The 25,340-nt window shown below is 47.9% G+C and overlaps 1 protein-coding gene across 1 annotated transcript; it reads right to left on the bottom strand.

The window, feature by feature from the left end:
- Positions 1-645: 645 nt before the first annotated feature.
- On the bottom strand, positions 646-23,675 carry sfrp5 (secreted frizzled-related protein 5). Its single transcript, XM_078412800.1, has 3 exons — positions 23,590-23,675; positions 18,120-18,197; positions 646-2,227 (listed from the first exon to the last, which is right to left on the bottom strand). The coding sequence occupies exons 1-3, from the start codon at positions 23,663-23,665 to the stop codon at positions 1,902-1,904; spliced, it is 480 nt and encodes a 159-aa protein (XP_078268926.1). The 5' UTR covers positions 23,666-23,675; the 3' UTR covers positions 646-1,901.
- Positions 23,676-25,340: the final 1,665 nt, after the last annotated feature.

Raw genomic sequence — 25,340 nt, 5'->3', positions numbered from 1 at the left:
ACTGTTCTCTTGGCTTCTGAAGAAGGGTCCCGACCCAAAACGTCATCTATCCATGTTCTCCAGAGATGCTGCCTGACCTGCTGAGTTACTCCAGCACTTTGTGTTTTGCTTAGGTTTTCTTGTTTCTCTGGACTTTATCATTAGTCAGTCAACAGGCTATTCAACCATGGTTGCCAATGACTTAGTCATTTCCTGAGTTAGATTTAGCTCTTAGGGCTAACGGAATCAAGGGATATGGGGAGAAAGCAGGAACGGGGTACTGATTTTGGATGATCAGCCATAATTATATTGAATGGCGGACCTGGCTTAAAGGGCTGAATGGCCTACTCCTGCACCTATTCTCTATGTTTCTAACCCAATATCTAGACAGAAGATAATGAGGTAGACACAAAATGCTGGAGTAACTCAGCGGGTCAGGTAGTATCTCTGGACAAAGGGAACAGGTGACGTTTCGAGTCGAGACCCTTCTTCAGACTCAGGAGTCAGAATGAGTGAATCACCAATTTAGTTTACATCCAATGTTCTCATGGCTGTTGTGCTTGGGATCTGTTGCCAATCTTTTTGAAAATTGTGTCCCAGTCCTTGGCCAGGGTGCAGAGAATAACAGAGGGATTGTAACATAAAACGCCGAACCAGATTATAACATACTATCAAGCTAATTATGGTTACTTCCTTTTTATTATTTAAATGTGAGTAGTTTCTTGACTGTGGCAATATCGGTAGACATCGGTAAAAAATAAAATAATGGCAAATCAAAATAATATTTTTTTAAAAGAACAAAATAAACACTGTTGATAGGTAGCTCTAAATACAAGATGATGCATATAGGTATAGACTCAAACATAACACTCCCTTGTCACCACATTTCAGGAGCAGAGTCACATCTTTTCACATTAGTGGTTCTCGCACGTACAAACATTTAATCCACAGTAGATGACCGGGGCGATTATCCCCCATTCCCAAATATTGCATAATCGGCAATCCTCGTTAAAACTGTACGACACTACAAACAAAACAATTGAAAACCAGATGAGGGTGTTCCACCACTTCCTTCGCCCAGTACCCATGCTTTGCCACCAATGAAACCGCGGGCTCTGTATCTTCAAGCACATCCTCCTCTAACCCAAGGAGGCTGTGCCCCTGACATTTGTCCCTTGAGTGGAGCAAGTTTCCACTAAGTTTAAGCCTGTGGCAGACTTGTGGAGCCAACTGTTCTCTTGGAGTATGTGATCTGAATCACTTAATCCATGTTTGTTTTTCCAACATGCCACGTCAAAGGTTCTTCCTCTGCCAAGTTATCTAGGCCATATTATCTTTGGACATGGAAGAGATACATACATATATATATATATATATAGAGAGAGAGAGAGAGAGAGGGAGAGAGAGAGAGAGAGAGAGAGAGGAGAGAGAGAGAGAGAGAAAATGTGACTTTTTATAAAAACCCTCGCATCTCCCTGCGACTTTCCTCTGGGTGCTCCGGTTTCCTCCCACATCCCAAAGACGTGCGGGTTTGTAGGTTAATTGGCCCTCTGTAAATTGTTCCCTAGTGTGTAGAGTGGATGAGACAGTAGGATAGCTTGGAACCTGTGTGAATGGGTGATCGCTGGTCAGCGTGGACTCGATGGACCGAAGGGCCCGTTTCCGTGCTGTGTCTTTCAATCAATCCTTAAATGTCCTTAAATATCCATTCATCAATCACGTCCATTTAAAGCAGGATTTCACGTTCCTTTCCATCAGGTTATCGGCGCTAGAAAGATTATAGAATATATATGGACAAGGTCATTGGATAAGGCGGCAGAAACCAAGTGTAATTATTTTTATAACAGTGACGCCATAAAAGCAATTGTTGTGACTTTGCGTGATTGTTGTGACTCCTAAATGGAGTCCTTGCCCAAGAGCAGTCATTGAAAGATGTGGTGGTATGTGGGGCACTGGTAGGTTTTCATCTGCTTCAAGGCATGCCGCAAGTCCTTGTTCTTCTTGTCCCACCGGTGGATGACCGTGAGGAGAAACTGGTTGTCCCACTTGCGGCCCATGATGAGGAAGCTGCTGCTGGGATTGTCCAGCTGGGTGCACGGGCAGCTCGCTCCGTTTTTGATGAATAGAACTAACTTCTTGAGATCCTTCTTCCTCAAAGGTCCCATCTTCAGCACCTTCTTCCTCCTCTGGGAGATGATTTTGCGATCGCCCTTCTCCCTCTTTATGTCTTTGATCTTCATCCGGAGCGCTACAAAGACAAGGCGCACATCATTAACCGCCCAACCCTTGCATTGAAAGAAGTGGGAGGCCGGGTCTCTCACGTAATATCTGTACAACATCAGCATCGGTTTATTATTGTCACCTGTACCGAGGTACAGGGGAGACATTCTGTTTGAGTGCAATCCGGTCAAATCATGAGTACAATCAAACCATACACAAGTACAATAGGTAGTGCAAAGAGACAAATACCAGAGCGCAGAATATAGTGTTACAGCGTTGTACCGTTACAGTTATAGAGGAAGTGCAGATTTTAAAAGTGCGCAGTGCACAATAAGGTTGGTTGGAAGATCCACCATCAGGCTCTTGAATCAGACCACACAATTCTCACCACAACCCTGCCTCAGCAACTATCTACAACAGGTTTTGTTTTGGTTGCACTACGTTCTGTGGTTCTGCACTATTATGGTCTTGTCACTGATTGTTAATATATAGTATTATCGATTATTGTACATTTTATTTGTGGGTTATTGCATTCATTTACCTGTAAAGCAGCAGCAAGTAAGGATTTCATTGTTCACCCCCAACGCCTATGGCAACTGAACACTCTTGACTCTTGAAGTTCAGGACTACACCCTAGCTTATGGGAGGACCATTCACCGGTCTGATAACAGTAGGGAAGGAGCTGTTCCTGAATCTGGCGGTAGCCGCTTTCACGTTTTTCTATCTTCTGCCCGACGGGAGAGGGGAGAAGAGGGAATGGCCGGGATGTGAGTGGTCCTTGATTATGTTGGTTGCTTTCCCAAGGCAGCGTGAAGTGTGGATGGAGTCGACGGTGGGGAGCCTGGTCTGTGTGATGGACTGGGCTACATCCCACAACTCTCTGCAATTTCTTGCTGTCTTGGGCAGAGCTGTTGCCCCCACCAAGCTGTGACGCATTCTAATAGGGCACTTTCTGCAGTGATGTGCAGAGGTTGGTGAGAGTCGTTGGAGACATGCCGAACTTCCTTGGTCTTCTGAGTCGTGTGGGGAGGGAGGTTATGTATAGAATAATAGGTCCTTGGGAGTGGGCTACAGGCTGGAATCTTATCGAGGTGGGTGTTGTTGAGGGGGAAGCCTTGTATAGAGTAATACATCGCTGGGAGTGAGCCACAGACTGGGGACTATGGGGGGTGGGGTGGAGGAGGGGAAGTTGCCATGTGTAGAATAACATGTCCCTGGGAGTGCGCCACAGGCTAGAATCAAATCTTACGGTGCTGACAGTTGACACGTAGACCCAGCAAGGAATAAAGACTGAGGTTTAGCACAGGATTAGGTTTGATACACAGCAGCTCACAGAGAACAGTGACAAAAGAGGGGGAAAGTGAGATGTCTTGCTTGAGTTCTGCGCTGGTTTGCATGGTTTAGTTTAGTTTAGTTCAGAGATACAGCGCGGAAGCAGGCCCTTTGGCCCATCGAGCTCGCGCCGGCCGGCCAGCAACCACTTTTACACGAGTTCTATCCTGCACACCTAGGGACAATTTACAGAAGCCAATTAACCTACAAACCTGCACGTCTTTAGAATGCGGGAGGAAACCGGAGCGCCTGGAGAAAACCCACGCTGTCACAGGGAGTACGTGCAAACTCCATACAGGCAGCACCCGTGGTCAGGATTGAACCCGAGTCTCTGGCGCTGTGAGGCAGCGGCTCTACTTGCAGCCACATCACAGACAGAGAAATGTGTCAAATCATGAGGGGAGTAGACAGGGTGAATGCACAGAGACTTTTTCCCCGAGTTGGAGAATCAAGAACTAGAGGGCAGAATCCTTTGAAGACACAAGGTAATTGGATCAGGGGGATACAGCAGATGTGGTTTATGTGGCTTTGGAAAAAGGCACCACAACAGAGGCAGGAATTAAGAGAAGGGCAGGAAGAGTTAAAGGAGTGTGTGACCACACAGCTTAAACAAAGAAACTCAGGGAATGGCTCGAGAGGTTAAAAGAAGTCTAGTTTAGTTTAGAGATACAGTGCGGAAATAGGCTGTCCAGTGCACTGAACCAGCAAATACCCCGTACACTGGCACTATCCCACACACTAGGGACAATGTACAATTTATAGAAGCCAATTAACCTACAAACCTGCACGACTTTGGGATGTGGGAGGAACCCGGAGCACCCAGAAACATTCCATGTGGTTACAGGGAGAACGTACAAACTCCGCACAGACAGCACTCAAGGCCAGGATCGAAGGTGGGTCTCTGGCGCTGTAAGGCAGCAACTCTACCGCTGCACCACTGTGCCGCCCCGAGTTGTTTAACTGGTGTGTGTGTGTGCTGCTACCCTGGGTCCATGCTGGAACCATTGAAATAGTCTTCCTTGAAGAACTATTATAGAACAGAACACGGAGTGCTCGAGGAGCTCAGCGGGTCAAGCAGCATCTGTGGAGGGAATGGACAGACGGTGTTTTGGGTTGGGACTCTTTTCAGGTCCATCTCTCAGTCTCCGGGGTAGACACAAAATGCTGGAGTAACTCAGTGGGACAGGCAGCATCTCCGGAGAGAAGGAACTGGTGACGTTTCGGGTCAAGACCCTCCTTCAGTTTCCGGGTTTTGTTCTGGACTCACCTCCCTTTTCTGGCGTTCCCTCCCTCTCACCCCCCTCATTCCGTCAGTGACGAAGGGTCCTGGTGTCTCTGCCGTAGAATAGTTCCCCCGTTGCAATATTTTTTGCATCGCCTTAGTGAATGAAAGTTAAGAACTTGCATTCCTACAGCGGTTTCTAATGAGGTCAGAATGTCCCAAAGCAGAGTGTGGTTGGCGTTGGGAACATGAAACAACAACTTGTGCACAACAAAGGCTCTGGAACAGCGACACAGATGGTCAGCTCATCAGCGTTTAGTGATGAGTACAGAATGAACAGTGTCCGTAGGGAGAAGCCCTTTGTTCCACCTACGGGTTCCTGTAGGACTCAAGACAGACACAAAATGCTGCAGTAACTCAGCGGGCCAGGCAGCATCTCTGGAGATAAGGAATGGGTGACGTCTCCCATTCCTTTTCTCCAAAGATGCTGCCTGACCCGCTGAGTTACTCCGTGATTTTGTGTCTATCTTCGGTGTAAACCAACATCTGCAGTTCCTTCCCACACACTCCTGTGGGGCTTGAAGGGTGTGAGGAAGAATCCCGACCCAAAACATCACCAATCTTGTTTCTCCAGAGATGCTGTCTGACCCGCTGCGTCACTCCAGCACTTTGTGTCTATCCCCAACCAGGCTTGAGTTACAGGGAGAGGTCGGATAGGCTGGGACTTTTTCCTTTGGGGTGTAGGAGGCCAAGGGGGTGACCTTATTAAGGTGTACAAGATCACGAGGGGCACGGATAAAGTGGTAGAGGATTCTAAAACTAGAGGGCACAGGCTTAAGTTGAGAGAGGAGAGATTTAGAAGGGACAACTTTTCCACTCAGAGGATAGTCTGTAACTGGATTCAGCTGCCAGAGGAAGCTGTGGATGCGGGTGCAATAATGACTTTTAAACTACATTAGGACAGGTGTATGGATAGGAATCCTTTGGGCGTTTACTGGCAATGGACTATCCCGATGTGCCAACTTGGTCAGCATGGATAGAATGGGCCAAAGGGCCTGTATCCGTACTGCATAGCTCCATGACCTTCTGTGTCTAGCTTACTTTGTGTAGTTTAGTTTATTATTATTGTCACGCGTACTGAGGTGCAGTGGAAAACATTTTTGCTGCTTTCTCCGCAGTGTACAGACAAAGGATAAAGGCAATAACGTTCAGTGCAAGATAAAGTCTGATTAAAGCCCAGTAAAGTCTGATTAAAGTAGTCCATGGGTCTCAGAGGGGAGGCCAGGACTGCTCTCTAGTTGGTTAGAGGATGGTTCAGTTGCCTGATAACAGCTGGGAAGAAACTGTCTCTGAAAGGATAGTCCCCCCGGATCTCCAGTGAAGTGGGTGGAAGGTCAGAACCACTCTCTAGGTTGTGAGAGGTGGTGGAGTTGCCTGATAACAGCTGCCAATTGAACAATCCTATCACCTAAGGCTCTATGACTCGAAATGCATTCAAGAGAGAGTTAGATAGAGCTCTTAAGGATAGCAGAGTCAGGGGGTATGGGGAGAAGGCAGGAACGGGGTACTGATTGAGAGTGATCAGCCATGATCACATTGAATGGCGGTGCTGGCCCGAAGGTCCGAATGGCCTCCTCCTGCACCTATTGTCTATTGTCTGTGGAAAGACTTTCTTTCTGGTTCCTTGCTGCAGCCTGAATGTTTGAAGCCAGGGTTGTGCAAAGTAAGCTTCGCCAACTGTGCAAGAGCTTGACTCCAATTTTCCATCAGTAAGCCCAACATACCACGGATTAAATGTGGACAAATCCCCCCCCCCCCCCCCCCCCCCCCCCCCCCATCCTGAGCTTCCTTGGCAAGAATAACGCGAGGAGCTACAGTGACCCAACCACAACCAGCTCACAGTGTGTGATCCGCATTCCACAGACGTCAGGGAGATTCCCGGTCCGTGCTTTAATTATCGTGCTTCCAAGGAGGCAGCAGTCTGCTGGGACGTGCCCACAGCGAGCTGTGCCCCGCACGCTGCGCTGCGGTTCCCTGTGAGTTCAGCACCACCACGGGAGGCACTGGAGACGTCGGAGCAAGGGCCGGTGGGTGGGAGGGTGAACCTCCGTCAAAACCATCTGCAGGAGGAGCTCCCGGGACACAACGATGGCCGGGCGGGGAGAGGGAGGTCAGCTCGCGGGCCGATCTGCTCGAAGGCAACGGAAGAAGGCTGGGCAGGAGCCTGGCTGGGGCTTATGGGGATGAGGAACTGCCCCAGTACACCGAGTGGACTGGACTTAGGAAACGGCCCCAAAACATGGCAGCGCCCGCGTGTCTAAATGTGCAGAGAGAATTCTCCTGTGTATTTGCATATGTGATGAATAAGGCCCCATTGAACTATTGAGCTGGGGAGGCCGGAGTGAGGGGGTGGGTGTCCAACACTCTACATCAGTCCCCAGCATGATCGTGGGGCATTTCTTCTTTGGACCAACCAAGTCCATAGAAAGCACTCTGCATCACAGGAGATTGAGGAGCTTTGGCATATGTGACTCTTGCAAACCTCTGCAGATGCACCGTAGAAAGCATACTATAGACAATAGACAATAGGTGCAGGATTAGGCCATTCAGCCCTTCGAGCCAGCACCACCATTCAATGCGATCATGGCTGATCACTCTCAATCAGTACCCCGTTCCTGCCTTCTCCCCATACCCCCTCACTCCGCTATCCTTAAGAGCTCTATCCAGCTCTCTCTTGAAAGCATCCAACGAACTGGCCTCCACTGCCTTCTGAGGCAGAGAATTCCACACCTTCACCACTCTCTGACTGAAAAAGTTCTTCCTCATCTCCGTTCTAAATGGCCTACCCCTTATTCTTAAACTGTGGCCCCTTGTTCTGGACTCCCCCAACATTGGGAACAAGTTTCCTGCCTCTAATGTGTCACACCACAGATTGGGAACAGCTCTGCCCAAGTCCCCAAGATAGGGCGGCACAGTGGTGCAGCAGTAGAGTTGCTGCCTCACGGTGCCAGAGACCTGGGTTCGATCCTGACTTCGGGTGTTGCCTGTACGGTGTCCATATATTCTCCCTGTGACCACATGGGCTTTCTCCGTGTGCTCTTACACTCCAAAGATGTGTAGTTTTGTAGGTAAATTGGCTTCTGTAAATTGTAAATTGTCCCTCGTGTGTGGGATAGTGCTAGTGTACGGGGTGATCGCTGATCGGTGTGAACTCGGTGGGCTGAAGGGCATGTTTCAGAGAGACGTACCCAGTTCATCACACACACCAGACTTCCCACCATTGACTCCATCTACACTACAAACTGCCTCAGAAAAGTAACCGACATAATCAAAGACTTGTCCCACCACGGTCATTCTTATATCATATATCATATATATACAGCCGGAAACAGGCCTTTTCGGCCCTCCAAGTCCGTGCCGCCCAGTGATCCCTGTACATTAACACTATCCTACACCCACTAGGGACAATTTTTACATTTTACCCAGCCAATTAACCTACATACCTGTACGTCTTTGGAATATGGGAGGAAACCGAAGATCTCGGAGTAAACCCACGCAGGTCACGGGGAGAACGTACAAACTCCTTACAGTGCAGCACCCGTAGTCAGGATCGAACCTGAGTCTCCGGCGCTGCATTCGCTGTAAAGCAGCAACTCTACCGCTGCGCTACCGTGCTTACTCTTCTCATTGCTCCCGTCCAGCAGAAGGTACAGAAGCTTGAAAGCGCACACCACCAGACACAGGAACAGCGTCTTCCCCTCTGTTACCAGGTTTCTGAACGGTCCTTCCATAAGCTCGGGTACTGTCCGATTCACCTCTACCCCATTGCGGACATTGGACTTTGTCTATGGAACTGATGCGCGACAATGCTGAGAATTCTGCACTCTGTATCTTCCCCTTTGCTCTACCTATTGTACTTGAGTTTGACGATTGTATTTATGTATCTGATGTGACTGGATAGTAAGCAAAACAAAGCTTTTCCCTGTACCTCGATCTACAACAACATAAAACATAAACCAGACGACATTTCGGGCCAGGACCCATCTTAGAACCTTCTTCATACCTTTATTTCCCCGTTGTTATTGCTTCATCATCATAGGCTGTGCCTTTGACTGCCGGCATCCTGAACAAGTATCCCTCCAAAACCTTTCTACCTCTCTCCAGCTCTTTCTTTCTCACACTCCCACTCTCTTTCCCTCTCTCTCTCTCTCTCTCTCTCCCTCTCTCTCTCTCCTTCTCACTCTCAATCTCTTTCTCACTCTCTCTCTCTCTCTCCTTTCTCTCTCTCTCTCTCCTCTCTGCCCTCTTTCTTTTAATATCTGGCACTCCGTCTCCTCTCTTTAGCTCTCTCTGTTCTCAATCTCTATCATACTATCTTTAATCGGACTTTACTGGCTTTATCTTGCACTAAAGAGTATTCATGTTACTCCCGTTATCATGCGTCTGTACACTATGGACGGCTCGATTGTAATCAGGTACTGTCTTTCCGCTGTGACTGGATAGCACGCAATAAAAGCGTTTCATTACACCTCAGTACACATGACAATAAAGCTAAACTAAACTCTCCCCTCCTCTCTGCCTCTCTCTCTGCCTCTCTCTCTGCCTCTCTCTCTCTCTCTCTCTCTCTCTCTCTCTCTCTCTCTCTCTCTCTCTCTCTCTCTCTCTCTCTCTCTCTCTCTCTCTCTCTCTCTCTCTCTCTCTCTCTCTCTCTCTCTCTCTCTCTCTCTCTCTCTCTCTCTCACACACACACACACACACACACTCTCTCTCTCTCCCTCCTTCTTTCCTCTCTGTCCTCTTTCTATATTTTATATCTGGCACTCTTTCTCCTTTCTCTTGCACTCTTTCTTTTTAACTCTCTACCGCTTTCTAGCCTTTTTGTCCTCTCTCTATCTCTCTCTTTCTCTTTCTTCTCCTCTCTGCCCCACTCTCTCTCTCTTTCTGTCGATCTCCAGCTCGCCCTCTCGTCCTCCCCTCCAATAAATCACCCTCTCTCTAGTCCAACTTGTGGTCAGATGTCCCAATAGGTTCGATTGCCCACATTCATCCCTTCTACATTCGAGTTGCTTAATAAAGGTGGGCTATTCTTCAATCACAAGCAGTGCGCATTCATTCAAGATCAAATACAAGTAAATGGACCTCTCTGGTGCCTTGAAGCTTTGTTTGGAGAGAGCACGGAGCCAACAATTCAGGACATCACTTCCAGCATCTGGAGATGTCACTCCTGGGGCCTGGCCTGCGGTGTGGTTAAGGCTGCTCATCACTTTGGTATTGCACATTGGGCACTTTCCAAATTCATCCCAGCTGATGCTCTTTCTGAGTGGGGGGTTTCCATGCACTTTATTCCACTTTATTCTCAGTTTTATGTGGAAAACGGGCTTTTCACAAACTGCGGGTGACCAGAGCTGTAACTAAAACCACACCAGGCTGGGTGAACGCAGTCATAGAGCCGGGAAACGGGGCCCTTCGGCCCAACCTGTCCAGACTGACCAAGATGCCCACTTGCCATCCAAGCTAGTCCCACTTGCCATTCAAACTTCCTTTGTTTCCTCTCTTCTCTCCCCCCCCCCCCCCCCCCAGGGGTGTTCCGGTTTTCTCCCACATTCCAGAGACATACAGGTTCGTTGGTTAATTGCCTTCCATATATTCTAAATTGTCCTTGGTGTGTGGGATAGTGCTAATGTATGGGGTGATCACTGGTTAGCGCGGACTCGGTGGGCCGAAGGGCCTGTTTCCACGCTGTATCTCTAAAATCCAAAGTAAAGTCTTATTAACCTCCAAACCTGTACGTATTTGGGATGTGGAGGGAATCTGGAGCACTTGGAGAAAACCCATGCGGTCAGAGGGAGAACGTGCAAACTAAACTCCACACACACCAGAACTGAGGCTGGGTCATTGGAGCTGAGGGACTAACTAGCTCTCCTAGCTGTGCTACCCCTTGCCTTGTGTTACTAGATCAGTAATCCAAAGACCCATATCTGCTGACATGTGTTTTAAATCCTACAAAGGCATTTTGGTAATTAAATTCAAGTTATAAAATAAATGTCATAAAAAGCTAACATTTGTGACATAAAACAACCAGATTGCTATTAAAAAAAACTATTTTGTTTACTAATATCTTGAAGGGATCAAATTTGCCATCTTTGTCCAGAGTGATCTTTTGGCCAGTCAGATATTAATCTTAAAAAGACACAAAGTGCTGGAGTAAATCAGTGGGTTAGGCAGCATCTCTGGAGAACCTGGATAGGCAACGTTTCGGGTCGGGACCCTTCTTCAGACTGCAAGAGGTCGGCACAGTGGCCAGTGGTAGAGTCGCTGCCTGACAGTGCCAGAGGCATAGTTTCCATCTTGACGATGGGGTGTTGTCTGTACAGAGTTTGCACGTTCTCCCTGTGACTGTGTAGGTTTCCTCGGCATGCTCCAGTTTCCCCCCACATTCCAAAGACTTGTGGGTTTGTAGGTTAATTGGTTTCTGTAAATTGTCCCTAGTGCGTCGGGTAGAACTAGTGCATTGGTAATCACTAGACGGTGCGGATTTGGTGGGCTGGCGAGCCAGCTTCCACGCTGTATACTAAACCAAAATGTTGATCTTAAAAAGACACAAAGTGCTGGGGTAACTCAGTGGGTGGGTCAGGCAGCATCTCTGTCGAACATGGATGGGTGACATTTCGGGTCAAGACCCTTCTTCAGACTGCTGGAGGTCAGGATCGAACCCTGGTCTCCGGCACTGTGAGGCAGCAGATCTATGCCACTGTTGGAATCTGGATGGTTGGCATGATTAGGACATGACATCCTTCCCCTCCCAATACTTGGATTCATTTATTTGATTTTGGAGACAGAAGGACAGAGACACAAAGAACTGCTTTGCTAAAATCGTGAGCAGAACACAAAGTGCTGGAAGACCTCAGTGGGTCAGGCAGCAGTGGAGGGAATGGACCGGCGATGTTTCGGGTCAGGACCTTCTTCAGACTTGAAGGGTCCCGAAGATTTGAAGATGGGTCCAGACCCGATATATCGTCTGTTCTTTCCCATTATTTAGAATTTAGAAGACTGAGAGGGGATCTTATTGAAACATATAAAATTCTTAAGGGGTTGGAGAGGCTAGTTGCGGGAAGATTGTTCCCGATGTTGGGGAAGTCCAGAACCAGGGGTCACAGCTTAAGGATAAGGGGGAAGTCTTTTAGGACCGAGATGAGAAAACATTTCTTCACACAGAGAGTGGTGAGTCTGTGGAATTCTCTGCCACAGAAGGTAGTTGAGGCCAGTTCATTGGCTATATTTAAGAGGGAGTTAGAGGTGGCCCTTGTGGCTAAAGGGATCAGGGGGTATGGAGAGAAGGCAGGTACGGGATACTGAGCTGGATGATCAGCCATGATCATATTGAATGGCCTACTCCTGCACCTATTTTCTATGTTTCTATGTTTCTATTACATATTTTTAATCATTTATTTTATATATATATATATATAAATATATATATATATATATATATATATATATATATATATATATAAATATATATATATATAAGAGAGAGAGAGAGAGAGAGAGAGAGAGAGAGAGAGAGAGAGAGAGAGAGAGAGAGAGAGAGAGAGAGAGAGAGAGAGAGAGAGAGAGAGAGAGAGAGAGAGAGAGAATATATATATATTTGTTTTGTTTTGATGAAATGTCAGAGCAGGTGGAAGGGACGGACGGATTCTGAACAAAAGACGAAGTGTTGGAGGAGCTCAGTGGGTCTGAAGAACGATATAGACAGATGACGTTTTTCAGGGACAGTTTCTTCCCAGCTGTTATCAGGTAACTGAACCATCCCATCACCAACGAGAGAGTGGTCCTGACCTCCCATCTACCTCATTGGAGATCGTCAGACTATCTTTAATCTGACTTTACTGGATTTTATCTTGCACTAGACGTTATTCCCTTTATTCTGTATCTGTGCGCTGTGGACGGCTCGATTGCAATCCTGCGTAGTCTTTCCAATGACTAGACAGCATGCAACAAAAACAAAATCTTTTCAGTGTAACTCAGTGCACATCACAATAAACTAAACTAAACCAGTGTGATCGATGGTTGGCGCGGGGTCGGTGGGCCGATGGGCCTGTTTCCGTGCTGTGTGTCTAAAATGACCCAAAACATCAGTCGATGATTGCTCCTAATTGCATCCCTGGGGAGATGGCAGCTGGCAATGACGTTGGTCTTGCTAACAGTGTCTGTATGGAAAGCCTAAATCACAAGGGCTACATATACAGTGGGGAAACGATGGCAGGCGATATCAGCCCAGGCACTTCCCAGAGGTTCCTGCACTTGCTCAAAACTGTAATGTCCAGGTTTATTTTTCAGTTTTAGTTTTAGAGATAAAATTCAGTGTAAAAAAGACACTTTGGCCCACCGGGTCTGCGCCGACCAGTGATCACCCGTTCACAGTAGTTCTACAGTACATGCTAGTACAATTTACAGAAGCCAATTTACCTACAACCCTGCACATCATTAGACACTGGGAGGAAACCGGAGCGCAGGGAGAAAAACCCACAAGGTCACAGGGGGGAACGTGCAAACTCCGTACAGACAGCACCCAAGGTCAGGATAGAACCCGGGTGTCTGGCATTGCGAGGCAGCAGCTCTACCCGCTGCGTCACTGCGTCAGTCTTCTCTCAAGTAAAAATTTAATTGTTCCATTTTGGGACATCTGACAATAAAACACTCTCTCGAATACTCCCTCTTCTCCCCTCTCCCATCAGGCAAGAGGCACAGAAGTTTGAAAACGCACACCTCCAGATTCAGGAACAGTTTCTCCCCAGCTTTTATCAGACAACTGAACTACCCTATCAACAACTAGACACTGATCCTCTAGCCACTATCTACCTCACAGAAGCCCCGCGAACCATCTTTAATCGGACTTTGCCTTGCACTAAACGTTATTCCCTTTATCCTGTGGACAGCTTGATTGTAATCCTGCATAATCTTTCCGCTGACTGGCTAGCACGCAACATAAAAGCATTTCACTGTACCTCGGTACACGTGACAACACACTAAACCAAACTATCTCTGCTTCTTTTTCCAAGGATGCTGCCTGACCTGCTGAGTATTTCCAGAGTTTTTTTGCTTTTATTTCAGATTGTCGGCGTCTGCTGATCCTTCCCGTGACAATAAACTAAACAAAACAAAGCTGCTGACGGTCTCTGCAAGGCAAAAGATGGAAAATACAACGGTGTCGGTGTGAACAAGCATAGTGGTGGTGAGTGAGCTGGCCTCATCCATGGGATCTCAGTCTTCAAATGGAGTATTTTGATCGTAAATCGTTTGGATGTGGTCTGGTCTTGGCTTTGTCCACTTCCCGACTTGGTTACACATGGAATCCTTTTGCTGTTGAGCCCACGTTATACTTCCATCAAATGAAACTGAACTTGCACATCTGATCGCCACATTTTCTGACTATTGCTCCTCTTACAAGAGTCTCTCAGACCGCGCATCTCGGCAAATCTATTAGTGAGCCACAACCCTCAATGTAAACTAAACTAAACACACTTAAAATCACCAAAAGCTTTTGCGACACAGTGGTGGAGCTGCTGCCTCACAGCGCCAGAGACCCAGGTTCGATCCTGACTACGGGTGTTTGCACGTTCTCCCAGTGACCGCGTGGGATTCGCCCGGGTGCTCCAGTTTTTCTCCCACATTCCAAAGACGTGCAGGTTTGTACGTTAATTGGCTTCTGTAAAAATATCCCCAGTGTTTAGGATAGAACTAGTTTGCGGGTGACTACGGTCGGCGTGGACTCGGTTGGCCGAAGGGCCTGTTTCCGTGCTGCAGCTCGAAACTAAACATAATTAAGCTCAGAGACACTCGGAAACCAGTGGCACCTCCCAAGCACAGCAAGGGGGGAATGAGTTCCGGAGCCAAAACATCGCCCATCCATGTCCTCCAGAGATATCGCCTGACCCGCTGAGTTACTCCAGGACTTTGTGGTTTACTTACGGCAGAATGGGAAATGGACTTACGCACAAGCAACTAAAACTTCCTCTTTGGAGAGGTCTCGTTCTCCCTGTGTGCTGGCAGCACTGGTCTTAATAACAACAGTGTTTACATTGGAGCAAAGAACAAACTGCTGGAGGAACTGCTGATTGTCATTAAGCTGGAAAGAGTGCAGATAAGATTTACAAGGACATTATCTGGACCGCAGAGCCTGGGCTATAGAGAGAGAGAGGTTGGGCAGGCCTCTTATTCCTTGGAGCACAGGAGGCTGAGGGGTGATCTTATAGATGTGTGTGAAATGTGAGGAGAATACATAGGGTGAATGCACAGAGTTTTGTTTTAACCCAGAGTAAAGGAATCAAGAACTAGAGGGCATAAGTTTCAGGAGAGAGGGACAAGGTTTAATAGGAACTTGAGGGGCAACTTTTTCCATTCAGAGGCCGGTGGGTATATGGAACGAGCTGTCAGAGGAGGTAGTTGAGGCAGGTACAATAACAACATTTAAAAGACACCTGGACAGGTACAAGGATAGGAAAGATTAAGGATATGGGCAAATGCAGGCTAATGGGACTAGCTTGATTGGGGAATCGTTATCGGCATGGACGAGTTGGGCTGAAGGGCCTATTACCATGCTGCTTGTCTCCATGACTAACTCAGTGGGTCAAGCAGCATCGGTGTGGAGGCAGAGAGAGGGTGGATGTTTTGTATAGAGACCCTGCATCCAGGACTGAGAGTGCACACACTCGATTTGAAACGTTCGCTATTGATTCCCTCCACAGACGCTGCTCGACCCGCTGAGTTCCTCCAGCACATTGATTTTTTTTGTTCCGGACTACAACGCAACGCCTGGCCCTAAATCTAGGATGTGATTCAGCTGGAGAGAGTGATACTGGAGAGGTGATTTGCCAGGATCTTGCTCGGGTAGATGACCTTTAGTTGTGGGAAGAGATTAGAGAGGCCGGGCTTTAGACCTTAGAGATATAGCAGGGGAACGGGGCCTTCGGCCTGCCAAGTCTGTGCTAACCACCGATCACCCCACACACTAGCAATATCCCACACACCAAGTCTTTTACCGAGGCCAATTAACCTACAAACCCGCACGTCTTTGGAGTGTGGGAGGAAACCGGAGCGCCTGGAGAAAACCCACACGGTCACGGGGAGAACGTACAAACTCCGTACAGCCAGCACCTGTGGTCAGAATCGAACTTGGGTTTCTAGCAACTCTACGACTGCGTCACTGTGCCACCTCAGGCTTGTTTCTCCCTGGTGTGAAGGTGGCTGAGGGGTGACCTGATGGAGGAATATCAATGACAGGAGGCACAGAGGGCGACAGTGGTACAAGTTTCTACCTTGGCGGGGCTATCAAAAGCAAGAGTCATAGAGTCACAGAGTGATACAGTGTGGAAACAGGCCCTTTGGCCCAACTTGCCCACACAGGCCAACATGTCCCAGCTACACTAGCCCCACCTGCCTGCGCTTGGTCCATAACCCTCCAAACCTGTCCTATCCATGTACCTGTCTAACTGTTTCTTAAACGTTGGGATGATTGCAGCCTCAACTACCTCATCTGGCAGCTTGTTCCACACACTCACCACCCTTTGTGTGAAAACGTTTCTCCTCAGATTCATAGTAATTTCTTTCCCCTTCACATTGAATCTATGTCCTCTGGTCCTCAATTCCCCTACTCTGTGCATCCGAGGACGTAGGTTTAGGGTGAAAGGGATTTAAAAGGGACCTGAGTTTTTTTATAGGGAGCGTGGTTGATATTTGGAACGTGCTGTCAGAGGAGGTGGTGGAATCGAGATACAATCACCAGCTCATCGGCAGCCAGAGGCACAGCAGGTAGACCCACTGCCTCACAGTGCCAGGGACCCGGGTTCGATCCTGACCACGGGCGATGTCTGTACGGAGATTGTTCGGTCTCCCTATGACCGCGTGGGTTTTCTTGGGGTGCTCCAGTTTCCTCTCACATCTCAAAGACGTACAGGTTTCTAGGTTAATTGGCTTCTGTAAATTGTACCGACTGTGCAGAATATAATTAGTGTACAGGTGGTCGCTGGTCAGCATAGACTAGATGGACTGAAGGACCTCATAACCACAGGTGTCAGAGGCTATGGGGAGAAGGCAAGAGAATTGGGTTAGGAGGGAGAGATAGACCAGCCATGATTAAATGGAGAGTAGACTTGATGGGCCGAATGGCCTAATTCTACTCCTATTCCTTATTACCTTATATAGCTCTAAACTAAAACTAAAATATATTTAAGAGGCACTTGATTTCATTAAGCAAGGCTTGGAAGCATTAAGACTTATTGCGGGCTAATGGGATTGGTGTAGTTGGGCACAAAGGTTGGCATGGATGTGCTGGGCCGAAGGGCTTGTTCCTATACAGCCCCGCACTGTATGTTGGGGTTAATGTTGGTCCCACTCACAATACCCCCTCGTCTAAGGTGCAGCCCACACCGTCCTCATCACTATTTATGGTGTTGGCTGCAGCCCGTGATTGCACTTGGCACTCGGACACCCTTGGATTGATAAATGTCGCTGAAATTAATCTTTAATTCAGTAATCTTCAATTCCCAGCACTTGATAAGATAAACACAACAATCTCCGCAATCAAATGTCCTGCGAATGCTGCCTTGATTTGACAGGTTCTTGATTAGTAAGGGTGTCAAGGGTTATGGGGCGAAGGCAGGAGCATGGGGTTGAGAGGGAAAGATAAATCAACCATGATTGAATGGCGGAGTAAACTCGATGGGCCGAATGACCTAATTCCCCTCCAATGACTTATGAGCCGCCTCTTGCAAATGATCGCATTGCCGTGCCACCCTTTGACCTTTGGTGTGGGCAGTCTGGGCAAGGATGTGTTGGGCCAAATGACCTGTTTCCGTGCTGCATGACTCTATCACAAGCTTAGCGGGTCAAGCAGCATCAGTGGTGGCATAGGATGGATGTTTTGTGTCGAGACCCTGTATCCAAGACTGAGTTACTCCAGCACTTTGTCTCTTTTATTTGTAAATCAGCATCTGCGGTTCGTTGTGTCTACTTGACCTTTAAGTGCCAACATGGAGGATATCTGAGCAGATTAGGTTGGCACAGTGGCAGGGGTAGAGTTGCTGCCTTACAACGCCAGAGACCCGAGTTCGATCCTGACTCTGGGTGCAGTCTGTACGGAGTCTGCACGTTCTCCCTTTGACCGCGTAGGTGATCTCTGGGTGCTCCAGTTTCCTCCCACACTCCAAAGACGTACAGGTTTGTAGATTAACTGGCTTCTGTAAATTGTGCCTAGTGTGGAGGATAGAACTAGTGTAGGGTTGATCGATGGTTGGCGTGGACTCGGTGGCTGAAAGGCCTGTTTCCACGCTTTAACTCTAAACTAAACCAAATATTAAAGACTCACCGAACTCGCTAGCGCAGTAGTGCTCAAGAATAACGTCCGCCTTCATCTCGTTGTCACAAGGTGGACAGACCTTCGAGACTGCAGGGAAGGGAGTGGGGGACAAGAGGAGAAACATAAAGCCATTTAGGATTTGTACTGTTGACAGAGAAGTAAGAACATGAGTCAGCCACGAAGCCCATTCTGGCGTTCATGAACATCGTGTCAAAGAGTCACAGAGGTGTACAGCACAGAAACAGGCCCTTCAGCACGCCTTGACCAGAGTAGAGTCAAGAGTCAAGAGTGTTTCATTATCATATGTCCTAGACAGAGCAATGAGATTCTTACTTGCAGCAGCACAACAGAACATGTACATAGTACTCTGTAAACGATATCATAAACAAAAGAAGTTCAGTGTGTATATATATATATATTTTAAAATATACACACATACATAAAAACGAACAAACAAACAAACAGTAATAGTGCAAAAAGCCAAAACCAATGCCCCCATGTCTATGTAGTTCAGAGGTTATTTGGAGGTTGTCGTATTTAATAGCCTGATGGCTGCAGGGAGGAAGCTGTTCCTGATCCTGGACATTACAGTTATCAGGCTCCTGTACCTTCTTCCCGGTGGCAGGAGTGAAATGAGAGCGTGGCCAGGTTGGTGTGACTCTTTGATGCTGCTGGCTGCCTTTTTGCGACAGAGCCTCCTGTAGATTACCTTCAATGCTGGGGAGGTCATGTTGAGTTGGCATACTGGGCTAGTCCCATTTTGCCTGCATTTGGCCCATCTCCCTCGAAAACCTTCCTATCCTTATATCTGTCCCAATGACTTTTCAAATTTATCACCAGGATGCATCACAGCATGGTTTGGAAACAGCCCCATCCAAGACCGCAAGAAATTGCAGAGTTGTGGACGTAACCCAGACCATCACACAAACCAACCTTCTTTTCCGTTGACTCCATCTACACTTCACGCTGCCTCGGGAAGGCCACCAGAATAATCAAGGACCAGTCTCACCCCCGGTCACTCCCTCTTCTCCCCTCACCCATCAGACAGGGGTGCAGAAGTGTGAAAACGCACACCTCCAGATTCAGGGACAGTTTCTTCCCAGCTGTTATCAGGCATCTGAACCGTCCTATCACCAACTAGAGAGCGGTCCTGACCTCCCATCTACCTCATTGAAGAGCCTCAGGCTATCATTAATCGGAATGTACTGGACTTTATCTTGCACTAAACGTTATTCCCTTTATACGTACTATTTGGAGAGTTTAATTGTAATTATGTATAGTTTTTCCATTGACTGGATGGCACGCAACACCTCACTACACGTGACAATAATAAACCAATCTAAACATTGTAGGCAAGTGTGCCAGACACCGTCTTCATCACACTGTCCACCTGTCTCACCACATTTAGGGAACCATGCGCCTGTACTCCTCGATCCCTCCGTTCTTTGACACTCTCCAAGGCTCTACCTTGTATTTACTGTCCAGGGTCCTCAGAATTTTATATATCTCAATTAATTGCAGTGAGTGGTGGCTGTAGCCCTGTCTACCAAACAGACCTGACTCCCTCCCCACCATTGACACCATCGACATTTCACGCTGCCTCAGAACAACAGCCGGCATAATTAAAGACTCGTTCCACCTCGGTCATTCCTTCTTCTCCCCGCTCCCGTCCGGCAGAAGGTACAGAAGATTGAACGCGCGCACCACCAGACTCGGGAACTGCGTCTTCCCCTCTGTTGTCAGAATTCTGAACGGTCCTTCCATAAGCTAGTGTACTGTCCGATTCACCTCTACCCCATTGCGGACATTGGACTTTGACTGTGGAACTGATGCACTACAATACTGATAACTCTATTCTGTGCTCTGTATCTTCCCCTTTACTTTATTTATTGTACTTGAGTTTGACTTGATTGCATGTATGTATAGTATTATCTGATATGATTAGCTACTATGCAAAACAAAGCTCTTTACTCGTTACATGTGACAACAGTGAAACTAAACCTACACCTTATTATATTATGGATCTTCTCCACACCCTCTAGAACCACAGCCTATCCAGGACCAAGTTAGGTGATTAAGGCTAACATGGAACAGCACAGAAACAGGCCCTTCAGCCCACAATGTCTGTGTCGAACATAATGTCAAGGTAGACTAATCTCCTCTGCCTGCACATGATCCATATCCTTTCATTCCCTACATATCTATGAGCCTAGCTAAAAGCCTCTTAAACACCACTAGCATATCAGCCGCCACCATCATACCTGAACATTTAGTTTAGAGAGATTCATGGTGTTTTACAGCATGGAAACAGGCCCTTCAGCCCAACTTGCCCACACCGACCAACTTGTCCCACCTGCCTGTGTTTGGCCGATATCCCTTTTAACTTGTCCTATCCACGTACCTGTGGAAACAGGCCCTTCGGCCCAACCTGCCCACACCAACCAACTTGTCCCACCTGCCTGTGTTTGGCCCATATCCCTATAAACTTGTTCTATCCATGTACCTGTGGAAACAGGCCCTTCGGCCCACCGAGTCCACACCGACCATTGATCCCCCATTCTCACTACTTCTATGTTATCCCACTTCCTCATCCACTGCCCACGCACTGAGAAGCAGTTTACAGAGGGCCAATTAGCCTAAAAACCCGCACGTCTTTGGGATGTGGGAGGAAACCGGAGCACCCAGCGAAAACCCACGTGGTCCCCGGGAGAAGGTATAATATCCACACACAGACAGCACCCGAGGTCAGGATGGAACCCGGGGTCCGGCACCGTGAGGCAGCAGCTCTACCCGCTGCGCCGCCGTGCCGCCCTGATTGTGGGAACATTCTCTCTCAGTGCTCCATCAGCCCATGTTCCCACTGACCTCCTGCCCCTCCTCTCAACCTCTCCGCAGGGTTTCAGGAACCCCCTGGCCATGGCCGGGCAGACAGGGAAGACTTGTGCTCTGAGACTCTATTGAAGTTTCATAAATGAATGCCTGAACCACTTAGAGTCATAAATCCCTGGAAAGATTATCTCAGGGGGACTTAATTAAATTGAGCTTATTGCAAATATTAGGACACTGTTATCTTTAAATGTAGCAAAATAACACAACATCAAGGCAAGAATATTACTCTGTCCTTGGATGTCGTTTGGTTGAAACGTACTCCCAGTGTATAAGGGATGTACACAGCTCGGCACTTGTACCTCCATTTTACCACTCCACCTCAAATCCTCTTCACGGCCTCCTCATCCGAGGAAGCTCTCAACGAGAGTTCTACGACGCACACAAAGTGCTGGAGTAACTCAGCGGCACAGGCAGCATCTCTGCAGAAAAGGGGCAGGTGACATTTCAGGTCAGAACCCTTCTTCAGGGGGTTGGGGGGAAATGGAGGTAGGAAGTTCCTCTCTCGTCATTCTACCCCAGTTTTCTCTGCTTATCTTCTTTTTGTCAACGTTCCACCAGGTCTTTGATTTTCACAATGAACTGCAGGCCCCAGGTAATGTTGTACCGCAGAGGGATCTAGGAGTTCAAGTCACCCGTCCGTTTCTTCAAGAGACTTTGTGGTTCTGAAGAAGGGTCCCGACCCGAAACGTGATCCATCCCATTTTCTCCAGAGATGCTGCCTGACCTGCTAAGTTACTCCAGCACTTTGCGTTTACCTTAGATAGAGCTCTAGGGGCTAGTGGAATCAAGGGATATGGGGAGAAGGCAGGCACAGGTTACTGTTTGTAGATGATCAGCCATGATCACAATGAATGGCGGTGCTGGCTCGAAGGGCCAAATGGCCTCCTCCTGCACCTATTTTCCATGTTTCTCTGTTTCTATCTTGGGAGTACAAGTAGTTTGATACAGCAAATTGTAGATGCTTTTCTTCAAGTACAGAGTTCCCTGAAAGCGGCGTCACAGGTAGGTAGGATGATGAAGAAGGCTTTTGGATCACTGGCCTTCATCAGTCAGGGTGTTGAGTAGACAATAGACAATGGACAATAGACAATAGACAATAGACAATAGACAATAGACAATAGACAATAGACAAGGTGCAGGAGTAGGCCATTCGGCCCTTCGAGCTAGCACCGCCATTCAATGTGATCATGGCTGATCATTCTCAATCAGTACCCCGTTCCTGCTTTCTCCCCATACCCCCTGACTCCGCTATCCTTAAGAGCTCTATCTAGCTCTCTCTTGAATGTATTCAGAGAATTGGGGCATTATGTTACAGTTGAACAAGACGTCAGCGAAGCCAGTCCGAAGCCACCCTGCTATAGGAAAGATGCCATTAAGCTGGAAAGAGTGCAGAGAAGATTCACGAGGATGTTGCAAGACCTCGAGGGCCTGAGCTACAGGGAGAGGTTGGGCAGGCTAGGACTCTATCCTTGGAGTGAAGGAGGCTGAGGGGTGATCTTATAGAGTTGTATAAAATCATGAGGAGAATAGACAGGGTGAATGCACAGAGCCTTTTACCAAGGGTAGTAGAATCAGAGGACATGGGTTTAAGGTCGGAGCAGAAAGATTTAATTTAATTCTGACGGGAAACATTTTAACACAGAGAGGAATGAGTAAATGGAATCATGCTGCCAGAGGAAGTAGTTAAGGCAGGCAGGTACAATCGCAACAACTGAAAAACATTTGGACAGAGTAAGTTTTAGATAGATATGGGCAGGAAAGATTTAGGGGGATCTGGGCCAAACGTGGGAAAATGGGACGAGCTTAGACGTAGTCATACAGTGTGGAAACAGGGCCTTCAGCCGAACTTGCCCACACCAACCAACATGCCCCATCTACACGAGTCCCACCTGACTGCATTTTACCCATATCCCTCTAAACCGGTCCTATCTATCCATGTACCTGTCCAAATATTTCTTAAACGTTGGGATAGCCCCTGCCTCAAACATTTCGGGTCAGGACCCTTCTTCAGACTGACCTGACTTTAGAGATACAGCGCGGAAACAGACCATTCGGCCCACCTAGTCCGCGCCGACCAGCGATCACCCCGTACAGCAGCAGTCCTACACACGAGGAACAGTTTACTGTTTTACTGAAGCCAATTAACGTGTGGGAGGAAACCGGAGCACCCGGAGAAAACCCACAGGGTCACAGGGGGAACGGAACGTACAAACTCCGTACAGACAACACCCGTGGTCAGGATTGAAACCTGGGTCTCTGGCGCTGTGAGGCAGCTGATCTACGACTGTGCCAGTGTGCCGCCCCTGATTCTGAAGAATTTGAGGGATCTTCAGCAAGGTGTCGGGGTCGTAGTTGGGCAAAACGTTGTCTAAGAGCGCTGAAACCCTTACAAGTGGAGCAAACTCTCACACTGAAGATGCTGGATGTACGGGAGTGACTGAGGACTCTGAACGTACAGGAGCTGCAGCAAGCAGACCTTTCAATTCCTGGCAACTTACTTGTTCGTAGCTAACATAAAGAAAGGTACGAGAGACTAAAGTGAAACAAATCATGCTTAAAAACGAGGTCTACGGTGTTTTTATAGCAGTACCTGGAGTCTCAATAACTGCTGCATTACTCCAACTGGACACGTAAACAGCATCCCCCTCAAACCCGTTCTCCTTCATTATCTCCAACCTTTCCCTTCTCTCTTTTGATAAGCCACTCTCTCTCTCTCTCGCCTCCTTCACTCACTCTGCCTCACTGTCTCTGCTGATTTGTCTGTCAGCCTCTCTCTCTGTCTCTCGTTTGTCGCTCTCTCTGTCTCTTTTTCTGTCTTCCTCTCTGTATCTCTCTCTCACTCTCTACTTGTCTCTCTGCCTCCCCCTTTGTCTCTCTCTTTCTGCCTTTTTGTCTCTCTCTCTCTCTCTCTCTCTCTCTCTCTCTCTCTCTCTCTCTCTCTCTCTCTCTCTCTCTCTCTCTCTCTCTCTCTCTCTTTCTCTTTCTCTGTCTCTCTTCTGCTCTCTCTGTCTCTCTGACTCTCTATGTCTGTCTCTCTTTCTGCCTCTCCCTCTGACTCTCTCCATCTGTCTCTCCCTCTCCCTTTTCACTCTCACCCTCTTTCTCTCACTTCCCCAATCTCTCCTTTCCTCTCTCCCACTCTTTCTCCTTCTCACTCCCCCTATCTCTATGTCCCTCTCATCCTCCCCGTCTCACCCACCCTCTCGCACTCCCTCTGTCCCTCTACATTTCTCCTTCAGGTCCCGATCTCCGCCCCCCCCCCCCTCCACCTCCCAACCTCTCCCTCCTATTCTGTATCTCACTCCCCTCCCAATCTCTCCCTCCCTCCCTCTGTGTTGTTTCCTCTCTGTCCATCTCTGAACTACCATCCCAGTTTCCAAACAATTCCAAAACAAGACCTCTCACAATGCAGGTTCCTGGGCGTACGTATCTTTGACCATAAAGAAAGCTTCTACTTCTTCACAACACCGAGGAGATTTGGCGTGTCTACAAATACTCTATCGTGCGGTAGAGAGCACACTGACTGGTTGCATCACGGCCTGGTTCAGTAACTCGAACGCCCAGGAACAATGGAGACTACAGAGAATGGTGGACACTGCCCGGCCCATCACAGATACTGACCTCCCCACCATCGAAGGGATCTACAGGAGGCGCTGCCTCAAAGTGCAGCCAGCATCATCAGAGACCCACACCACCCTGGCCACGCTCTCATCTCACTGCTACCATCGGGAGGAAAGTACAGGAGCCTGAAAACCGTAACCTCCAAGTTCAGGAGCAGCTTCTTACTGACAACCATGAGGCTTTTGAACTACAAACGCCATATTACTACAAACTATGAATTGTCTTGGTTGCACTAGGGATTTCAGGCTTTTGTTTTGTACTATTATTGTTTTTTAAGATTAATTGAACTTTCTTTTGTCTATTGTGTTACCTGAATATTGCGTTTAGGGTAAAGAGGGGTCTCAGCCTGAAACAATCACCTATCCATGTTCTTCTGCCATGCTGCCTGACCCACTATTTTCTCTTTCTTTGTAAACCAGCATCTGCAGTTCGTTTCTACTGTATTTACAGACCTGTTACGCTGCTGCAAGTAAGAATTCATTGTAAACACAAAGACGCAAAGTGCAGGAGTAACTCAGCAGGTCAGGCAGCATCTCTGGAGAACATGGATAGGTGACGTTTCAGGTTGGGTCACTTCAGATTCTGCAGAATCAGTCTGAAGAAGGGTCCTGACCCAAAACGTCACCTGTCCATCTTCTCCAGAGATGCTGCCTGACCCGCCGAGTTACTCCAGCACTTTGTGTCTTTTTTTTGGTTGTAAATCAGCATCTGCAGTTCCTT

Source organism: Rhinoraja longicauda, chromosome 16 (assembly GCF_053455715.1).
Source record: "Rhinoraja longicauda isolate Sanriku21f chromosome 16, sRhiLon1.1, whole genome shotgun sequence".
NCBI classification, from domain to species: Eukaryota; Metazoa; Chordata; class Chondrichthyes; order Rajiformes; family Arhynchobatidae; genus Rhinoraja; species Rhinoraja longicauda.
The sequence above is the reverse complement of the archived record's forward strand: the minus strand, read 5'-3'. Positions and strand labels throughout refer to the sequence as shown.